This window comes from Gossypium hirsutum, chromosome D01, assembly GCF_007990345.1.
Source record: "Gossypium hirsutum isolate 1008001.06 chromosome D01, Gossypium_hirsutum_v2.1, whole genome shotgun sequence".
NCBI lineage: Eukaryota > Viridiplantae > Streptophyta > Magnoliopsida > Malvales > Malvaceae > Gossypium > Gossypium hirsutum.
This window is the reverse complement of record NC_053437.1, coordinates 3,742,230-3,752,612: the sequence shown is the minus strand read 5'-3', so window position 1 is coordinate 3,752,612 and position 10,383 is coordinate 3,742,230. Positions and strand designations below refer to the sequence as shown.

Genomic DNA, 10,383 nt, shown 5'->3' with positions numbered 1-10,383 from the left:
CAATTCTTTTGGAAATTCCCCTGAAACGACAACAACTTCCTCATGGCACCAATTGAGGGTGGGAGGCTGGGAGCTCACCTTCCAATAATTTATAGGATAAATGAAGGAACTTTAAATTTGGAAATATCATTCCAAGATCCTTTGAAAGATGCCCATGAATATGATTGTATGATACATCCATATAAGCCATGCTAATAGGATGTTGTGGAAGAGGATCAAATTTCCAAGTAACGGAATATTCCTAAGGCTCAGAGCCTTTAGATCAGTGTTGTTTTCAAGCAACCAAGAAGGCAATAAGGCTCTGTTCAACTGATTGCGTGACATATCAACCCATACTAAGCGATGCAATGGTTTAGCAAAAAATTAGCATTCTACATGTTACAATTAGAAAGTCGCAATGCCTTTAGTTGAATTGGAAGTATAAGGAAGAGGTTTGATGAATTGGAAGATTGCACAGCTCAAAGTTAAGCAGGAGTAATTCAAAACAGGGGAAGGAAGCTGAAATACCAAATATCTAAAAAAATCCTTTGTGCAAGATGTCTTCAATCTCTCAGTATTGTTCTAATTATATCCGTTTGTCAACAATTTTGATAAATTTTCCTTTATATCAATTCGTTACACTTATTTTACTCTGACAGATGTCAATGTCCTTCTCATTTTTATTTTACTCCTTTCCTTTTTTTCGTTACTCTTTTACCTTTTCTTTTTTATAAATTAATATAAATAAAAATTTACATTATAATTAAAATGTTTCTCAAATTTATAGTTAATTAGAAAATTAGTTTTTATAATAATTTTATAAAAAACATTTTTAATTGTTAATTTTCTTTTTTCCTTTATATAAATATAAAAACAAATAATAGTTTATATACTAATTTAAATTAATTTTATTTAAAAATTATAAAAATATATCCATTTATATTAATTTCATAAAATTATTTTTAACTTTCTCTTTTTCCTTTTCTTTTTCCCTCTCATTTTCTTTTTTTATTGCTTTCTAATCATTTTTCTATTATTATCTATGTTTATTATAACAGAAACAAATATACATGGTAGACAAGGAGAAAAAACAATTTCATACATATATAAATAGCAGAATGAACACCAGATGTGATCATGAATCTAATAAACATACCTAGCTTCTGTTGAAGAAAAAAGGCATACCTTGCTACTCTTTCCATCTCATGCGATTGTAAGCTAAAATTAAAGTTTTTAGATCTTTGAAAGATTGAAATAAGGTGATGTTTCAATTCGGTGAATAAGAACTCAAATCAGGGTGACATTGATAATTTACTCCACCTCGCATCCAATTTTTAAAAAAATAGAACTCACTCAATTAGAAATAGATTAGCTCGAAATCTATCTAATGATTCAAAATTTTATTAATATAAAGATCTCAAAGAAGTTATAAAAATATAATAAACTCTTTATTATAGATTTTAGGTTTTGATCATATTTGTTCTTCTTTTTTTTTACATAATATTATTGCCTACAACTACCATAGTCCCTCCCAAACCACAAATAAGATGATAATACGTTTCAATACACTCAAACTCACGCCTTCCTACATTGATAATAATGCGTATACCAATCGAACTAAGAGTCAATCAGCTGGACAATTAACTACTTATAGCATCATGAATTCAAAATAAGCATAAATTCAACCTTCATTCTTGCCCATCATTTGTAAGCATAGAAAACCTTAGTAGCTTTGGTAAAATTAACATAAAATGAGGAAAGAACACTAGTTATTAAATTTGATAGCTAACTTGCGTAAACAACCAACAACAAAGTATTAAGAGCTGTAAATAAAATTTTCAATGAAACGAAACCACCTCCTTCGCCAATAAGGGTTGATGTAGAGAAGAGCCCCAAAAGTCAATAAGAAGACACCGTACGTTGCAATAAAACTTGAAATGAAAAATGTACGATCAATATCATACCATTTTTCTTCAGTTTCATCTGATGATAATGGTATCTCTATAGGTTTGGTGCGGTTCTTCTCTGATGGCAGCCCATTAAGAAATGGATTTCCTTAATAACTATTGATTCCAAATGTTGCGAATTGCCCTTTGTCTGGAATTCTGCCTGATAAATTATTGTGCGCGACACTGAAGACTGCCAAGAAGTTAAGATCGACCAACTCTGATGGGATTCTTCCACTTAAATTGTTGTAAGAAAAATCCAAACTCTCAATTTGGGATAGATTTGACAGCGAAACTGGGATATGCCCTGTCAGATGATTGTGGGATAAGTTGAGAGCACGAATGGAGAACAACTTCCCGAGACTCCGAGGAATTGCGCCTGTCAGATTGTTACATGACAAATCTAATCCAGACATGTAATTCAGAATGTTTCCTTTGAAAGAAAGTAGGTTATTTTTAGTGACAAAGTCTATATTAAACACATACTGATCTTCTAACTTAACATTGTCCCAGAAACTAGTAAAGTCATAAAGTAATACAAGGGGATACAGATCACTGTAACCATCTTCATGCCTGATATTCCAATAAGAAAACATTAAATTTCCCCAGGAATAACTGAAATAATTGCCAAAGGAGACATTACTCAAGCAACTTGGTATTGACCCAGAAAAGAAGTTGTTGGAAAGATCCATTATGCTTATGTCTCTGAATTGACACAATTGTCTTGGAATCAGGCCATTGAAACGATTATTTCCTAACAAAAGAACTCTTAGGCTAGGGAAAAAACTAATTTCCGCGGGAATATTTCCTGACAATCTATTATCTCTTAAGTTCAACAACTCAACATTTGAAAAAGCCTTGGATATTAAGCATGAAGGTATTTGTCCCGACAGAAAGTTATGAGAAATATCAACAACTTGGGCATTAAAAAATCCTTCGCATGGAATTTGGCCTTCAAAATAATTGTTCTGCAGTAAAAGAACCTTAGCATCTATTCCATTAGGAATCTTACGAGTCATTTTGTTGTTGCTAACATCAAAAATCCGCATCTTAGCATAAAATTCTTTTGTCATTAGGCCTCCAGTGAACTCATTGTTTCCCAATTCCAAAGCTCGTAAGTTACTCAAGTTAAAGTGAGTGGAAAAAAAATCACCATGAAAATTGTTATTGTTTAACTTCAAAACCCCCAAAACAGTGCAGTTTTTTACCAATTCGTTTGGAAGTTTCCCTGATAAATTATTGAAGGATAAATCCAACAACAACAACTTCCTCATGGCACCCACTGAGGATGGGAGATCGCCTTTAAAGAAGTTACAAGATAAATTAAGATATTGTAAATTTGGAAGTACGATTCCGAGATCCTTAGGAAGATGGCCATCAATATGATTGTATGATGCATCCATATGAACCATACTACTCAAAGGATGTTGTGGAAAAGGGTCAAGTTTCCCAGTAAAAGAATTATTCCGAAGATTCAGAAACTTTAGATCCGTGTTGTTTTGAAGCAACCAGGAAGGGATGGCTCCGCTCAACTTATTATGTGAGATATCAACCCATATCAATCGGTGCTGGTTTAGCAAAAAAAGTGGAGCACTCTTCATGCTACAATTGGAAATTTGCAATACCTTTAGTTGAAACAACGGAATCCCATTCCCAGCTTGGTTGTCATTATCAATCTGTAGCTTGTTTTTCGTGCCCCCAAGTACGATTACCTCAAGCTTGGAAAGATTGAACATGGAGCTGAAAGAGAAGGAACCTTCAAAAACATTATTGCTAATATCGATGAACTGAAGAAACTTTTGACTTGGTATTAAATTTGGAGTAATGGAGCCACTGAGTAGGTTATCATGCACATCTAAAACCTTAAGAGATGTCAAATTGCTCAGGCAAGAAGGAAGGGTTCCTTCCAACCTATTATGACTAATGTCCAACACTTGAAGTCTCCTCAATTCGCACAAGCCTGTCACCAAGGAGAAATTAAAATTGTTTACATCATTTATATGAAAATATAATACATCTCAACATTTTAATTTTGCTCTTACCTGGGACCGGTAAGGACCCTTTGAATAGATTGCCTGCCAAATATAGCGCTTTAAGAGAGGATAGCTTCCCAAGATTTTGAGGAATACTCCCATTGAAATAATTGCTGCTTAAATCTAATAGCTCCATTCTTCCTAAAGTTATCAAATCTACCAACAAAGCAAAGATAAGGCATGTTAAGAGATGCAACAAATAGGGAAACCTAAGAAAACATTTTTTTTTTCCAAAGCAGTATGGTGTGCAAGTTAGTACATCTATACCATTTTTTTTCATTCAATAATTTAAAATTATAACAGTGTTATGCAAGTATAAGGAATATTTTTTTGATTAATTGGAAGATTTCACTGCTCCAAGCTAAGCAAAAGTTACTCAAAACAGGCGAAGGAAGCTAAAATCACAAATATCTAAAATCCTTTGAGCAATATGTCTTCAATCCTGATAATGGACCGAGCCACCCGTTCAGATTCGAAGGTTCACCCAAAAAGTGAGTAGGTTTAGACAAAAATATAAGCCCAAAAAATAGACTTAGATAAAATAAAATAAAATTCGTTTTCTAAACAAGCCAGGCCTTGTGTAAAATTTTTTGCTTGTGCCGGCCTATCTAGCTAAATTTTTTCTTGCGTTGTTTTGATGTCATCTTGCCATTATATTGCTCTTATTTTATTGTTAATTTTGCTACTACTTTAGAAGCATTGTTTGCTAAGTTTCAATTATCTTAATATTATTTAAATATAAAGAATTTTTAGTGTATTTTTCAATTTGTTGGGAAATATTTATTTTAAAGTTTTTAATGTATTTAATGTATTATATTTTTTAAATTTATTTTTATATAAAAATATTATAAAAATTTAATATGACCATGCTTGAATTTAGTATTTTTTATATGGGTCGGACTTGGGTAAAATTATTTAAATATATCGTTAAATATTTAATATAATTATTTAACTACATTAAGTAATTATTGTTTAAATATGTAATATTTTTATATAATATGTAAATAAATTTAAAATTACTTTCTAATATGCAAAATGTGAGATAAATTGAAATATAACAAAAAAGTGATATAAGAAAATTAAGTGGACATGGCAAAAAAATAACATAAAAATGAAATGAAGATATGATTAGTAAGACCACTTTAAATAATGCAGTTCAGTTTCAAGAAATCAATAATTTAAAAAAATTGAATTAATTTGCGAGTAATTTAATGGATTAATTTGTTTAAAGTAAAATAATTATTTAAATAATTTTATATTTTAAACATTTTCTAGTTGGTCGGACTTAGATCATAAATGAACATGTAGAATTTTATAATTATAATTATTTACAATAAGATAAGAAGAAGAAGAAAATATTTTCTCTAAATTTGATTACTATTAAAATCATATCACTATGTACCACGCGGAATTTTCTTTTTAATTAAAATCACCCAAACAAGTCATACAAAACATTACATCAAATATAGTATAAAAATATAATAAAATAAACAAGATAAGAATAAATAAATATATCAATATAAAAAGTACCACACCTTTCCAATAGCTGTCACGCTTTGAAGTCCCAGCACCTAATCTCTTCCGTTTTTATAAAGTTTTTGCTTGCAGTCATATATTACCAATTGTTGTTTAGTTTTTAATAAAGATACCTACACCTAATAAACCTTGTTTTTATTGAAAATAAAAATGTTTTAAAATAATAACTCAATTATTGATTAACTATTTAATTTTTTTTTAAAGTTAAATAGAGTCGATGAAGATGATACCGCGGCTTATAAAATTGACATAATAGTAATTTAATATTTAATATACATTATTAATTTAGTCTTGATTATAAAATATTTAACTTTTAACATTTACACCTTATGTAATTTAGTCTCTCTTTTTCAATTTTGCTTTTCTTTGATTCTTTCACCTAAAAAACTAAAAAAAAAATCTATCAACTAAATTTGGTCGGTAATGTACCAAAAATCTAATATAAAAATTTTCATCATTTCTTATTCTTTTAAAACTAACCCTTAATATCACGAATACAAGTAAAATTGTCAAAAAAAAAGAGACTAAATTATTAAAATGTGTAAATGTTGAGTATTAATTATTTTAGAATTAAGACTAAATGGCACAATATATAAATATTGAGGGTTAGAGTTGTTATTATGCAATTTTAAAAGCTGTTAATTTGATGACCAAAAAAGAAATATTCGTGGCCCAAAAAGAAAAATCGGATAGTTGAGAAATCATTTTATAACTATTCATAGTTGAGTAATAAAAAAAAGAATTTTACTAATAGTTGGATGACTACTAGTGTAATTTACCCAAAATAAAAATACACCAAAAAGATGATGATGATAATTGAAACATCTGAGGGAAATTGCATGTTTACTTCCTTGATTCGACAGAGTGCTTTCCATTCCCAGCATATTAGAGGAAAGGTCAAGAGACCTGAGCGACGGAAGTGAACCCAGCAACCTCAGAATCTCAGTAGAATTGAAGTAATTGTTATGCAGCACTACATTCCTCAGCTTTGAGAAATTCGCAGCGTCTGAATAATTATTAAAAAGCAATGATTGTCAATCATCATCATATATCCAGTTCCAACACATAAATATTCAAATCATTGGGTAATTTGCTCCATACCCAACTCCCTTGGGGAGTCACTTAGTGAATTCCAACTTAAATCCAATGTCTCCAAGTTTTCAAAACCAGATAGTTCTGCATTGTGTGGAAGAGAGAAGAATTATTGTAATCTCCAATGTCTGCAGTATTATAATAGTATTAGACTCCCACATATATATATATATACCTGGGGTAGGGAAGGATCCGTTGAAGGAATTGCAACTAAGAATCAAATTCTTAAGAGATTTGAGTTCCATCAAGGACTGCAGATGGCTACTTGTTAAACCGTTACCAGAAAGATCCAACGTCTCCAACTGTTGTAGCCTTAGCAAACCTATAAAGAAGATAATGATCCAATAACCCAAATGTTCAAATATAACTTCGGGAAATGGAAATGCAGGGTCACTTAAAGATGGGTTTGGGTGAAATTGAAGAAACATACCTTGGTTCTCTTGCCATCTAATATAATTGTAGGATAAATTGAGAGTTTTTAGATCTTTAAAAGACTGGAATAAGGTAGCATTCAAATAGGATGAAAACACAAAATCATTATAACAGTCATGTTTAACCCCTCCTATAAGAGAGAGGGAGAGTTTAACAATCCGACGGATGGTTGAGTTGCAGCTAACTCTCTCCCAACCGCAGCAATCACTCCTTGGGTCATCAACCCATGAAGGGAGTACAACATGGTCTGAACCATCCACCACTTCTTGCTTCAAAAAGGACTTCAATTCTAACAGCCCCATCCTCTCTTCTTCAAAACATGCCTTTTTCCCATCAAATTGAGTCAATCGGATGACCAAATTCATCACATGTATCAACTTTAGTGAATGCATCCCTTTCATTTCCAAAACCAAACCAAACTCTGATTAATTTATGGCCCATGGTGGCCCTTTATATTGTATATTGTATAGCTAGCAGACAATTTAATCCATGAACACGTCGAAACTAAACCAAACTCTCTGATTACTTTATTGCCGGTGGTCGCATTTTATATTGTATAATCCATGAACACGTGGAAAATGGAAACTTGACTTTGATTACCATATTTTGCAAAAGTGATTTTGAGTAACATAAAAATTGTTTTTGTAAAATTTGGCGGTGTTTATTTCTATTGTTTAAAAATGTTTATTTAACATAGTAAAAGGACTAAAACTACAGTTAAACAAAAAACTATCCTTCATTTTTTGTTTGTTGACGCCCAGAGTGAATAATATCTGCACAGGAGCGAACTTAGAAATTTAGTACTAGAGGGTAAAAATAAAATTATAAAATTTTGGAGGGTTAAAATAAAAAATTTATTTTAAAGGGCTTAAATTAAACTATTAACAATTATGAAGAACTAAAAATATTATGATGTCATTTAATGAAGGGGCCAAAGCCCTGTCACATGGCTACGTGCCTGTCTTTTTTTTTATACATCCGGTATACTGATAATATATATATATTTTCTTTAAAATTATTTGAAGGTCTACATGATAGTTGGGAAATTGTTGAAAATATATATTTTTCCTTGCAATATTATACATGTTTTCATGGCAGTTTTCTAGAAGTTGCTGGGAAACAAAGGGAACTTGCAACAACTTTTTTTGAAATGAAAAGAAAAAAAAAAGAATCCTATGTTTTTTTCAATGAGAAGGAATCTATGTCGATTATTAAATTAAAAAAAATGTGTTAAAATGCATGCTGACAAGATAGATAGTTTAGATCCATACCAAACATCTATAGAATTTTTGTTTCAAATAATAAATATCAAAAGCTCAATAATAAATATAATTTTATCATTTTAATATTTATATCTTTATAATTTTTAAAGAATTAAATTAAAATTTTATCATTTTTAAGGGGCCAAAATTTAATTTTTCCTTTATTAATTTAAATTTTTATAAGTTTTTAAAAGACCTAAATATAATTTTTTCCATTTTAAGCGTGTCAGGTGACTGCCAGCTCCCATCTAATCCCCTAATTGTTGATGCAATAATTTGAAGAATGGTGGTTTATCTTAATATGCTTTATATATTATTTGTTATTCATATTTGACACTTTTTCTAATGTAGTGTTTGTGTTATTTCTTTTATCTAATGTAGTATTTGTATTTGATAAAAATTATATATTTTAGTATCTGAAGGTAATATTGTTAACTTTTTAGTATTTACTCGAGCTTTAGGATTAATTCGGTAAAAGTAATTACTAGTATTATTAGATTTGAATATTTCATACGTTTGTTAATAGAATAAATTTAATATTAACTGTGAATTTATTTATTTTGTGTCTAATTTGTTAAGTACAATCTAATGATGTGATTTAATTCAGATTTTAAGATTAATTTGATGATAGTTAATTGTTAATATTATGAGCTAATTATGGTCTTTCATCAAATCAACTCTAAAACATGAATTAAACACTAAAAGGTTAACAACGTTAACTTCAGGTTGTTGTTCCAATAGGGTCGGAAGCGTGTAAATTATTGTACTAAAAAATCACACAAAGTTCAATTCCCAGGGAAGAGAGGTGGATCACATGGATCTCTTAAATACCAAGTCTTTCCTTAGACAGAATATCCCTTCTATAGTAATTTAATAGCACAATTAAATACTACTATTATACCCTCAAATATTGAAAGAAAAATAGGACAAGAAAGAACACAAGAGTTTTAACGAGGTTCGGTAAATTATACCTACGTCCTCGGGCACTAACACCAGATGATAACTTTACTATCTTCAAAGTATTACAAACAAATAGAATTCCTTAAGAATTCTCAAATAGGAGAAGAGAGAAAACTAAGAGAGAAAGATTGGTTGGGATGAATTGAAATGAGAAATGAGAAGGCCTATTTATAGTTGAGGTTTAAGGACCAAACAATAAATAGCCCATTATCTCAAGGACCAAAAAAAATTATCCCATGCCACTTTTTCAAAGTCAACTTTAGGGTGCTAAACTTGCACCACTTTGTATTGTTTGCCATTAATGTTGTCTCCCATTAATGTTAACAATCTCCACCTTGAAGATTTGATTAGGATAATCACATCTTCACACGCTTCCTTCAACTCCCCAAATTTGATAAAGCTATCTTTTGTAGTGCCTACAAATGCACTCTCGAGCGCCATACACCTGAAGGTGCTCAAATTCTTAGGATGTTAATCAAGTTCAAACAATGATTAAACTTGATTGTTGTTACCACCTTGGTCATCATCTCTGCGGGATTATCTGCTGTCGGAATCTTCTGAAGTAGAATTTTTCCTTTTTCAAAGACTTCCCGCACAAAGTGATATCTTACGTCGATATGCTTGGTTCTTGAATGATAGACATGATTTTTCGCTAAATGAATAGCGCTCTGACTGTCACAATATAAACTTATGTGACTTTGAACAACTCCTAAGTCTTTCAACAATCCATTAAGCCAAATAGCCTCCTTAACAGCTTCTGTAACTGCCATATATTCTGCCTCTGTAGTAGACACAGCTACTGTAGACTGTAAGGTAGACTTCCAACTCACTGGGGCTTTCGCAAGAGTAAACAGATACCCCGTAGTTGAACGACGTTTATCTAAATCACCAGCAAAGTCGGAATCAACATATCCAACTACAAATTGACCAAGTGCTTCATCCTGTTCAAAAATTAAACCAACATCTACGGTTTTTCGAAGATACCGTAGAATCTATTTCACTGCTTGCCAATGTCCTTTTCCAGGATCATGCATATACCTGCTCACAACTCCAACAGCTTGTGAAATGTCAGGCCTCGTACACACCATCGCATACATCAAACTCCCAACTGCATTAGTATATGGGACTTTCGCCATATATTCT

The 10,383-nt window shown here is 31.0% G+C and overlaps 2 protein-coding genes across 3 annotated transcripts; both read right to left on the bottom strand.

Annotated features, from left to right (window-relative positions):
- Nucleotides 1–2,035: 2,035 nt before the first annotated feature.
- LOC121203293 (receptor-like protein 15) lies at nucleotides 2,036–4,651 on the bottom strand. Its single transcript, XM_041087843.1, has 2 exons — nucleotides 3,968–4,651; nucleotides 2,036–3,885 (listed from the first exon to the last, which is right to left on the bottom strand). Exons 1-2 carry the CDS (start codon nucleotides 4,236–4,238, stop codon nucleotides 2,036–2,038), a joined length of 2,121 nt encoding a protein of 706 aa, XP_040943777.1. The 5' UTR covers nucleotides 4,239–4,651.
- A 1,283-nt stretch (nucleotides 4,652–5,934) lies between these two features.
- LOC107936934 (receptor-like protein 14) lies at nucleotides 5,935–7,426 on the bottom strand. 2 transcript variants are annotated; one of them, XM_041086804.1, is made up of 4 exons: nucleotides 7,017–7,426; nucleotides 6,762–6,908; nucleotides 6,596–6,670; nucleotides 5,939–6,500 (listed from the first exon to the last, which is right to left on the bottom strand). In XM_041086804.1, the coding sequence occupies exons 1-4, from the start codon at nucleotides 7,417–7,419 to the stop codon at nucleotides 6,211–6,213; spliced, it is 915 nt and encodes a 304-aa protein (XP_040942738.1). In that variant the 5' UTR covers nucleotides 7,420–7,426; the 3' UTR covers nucleotides 5,939–6,210. The 2 variants fall into 2 exon arrangements, with proteins under 2 accessions (XP_040942737.1, XP_040942738.1); XM_041086803.1 differs by having other exon boundaries at nucleotides 5,935–6,500; nucleotides 6,762–7,426.
- Nucleotides 7,427–10,383: the final 2,957 nt, after the last annotated feature.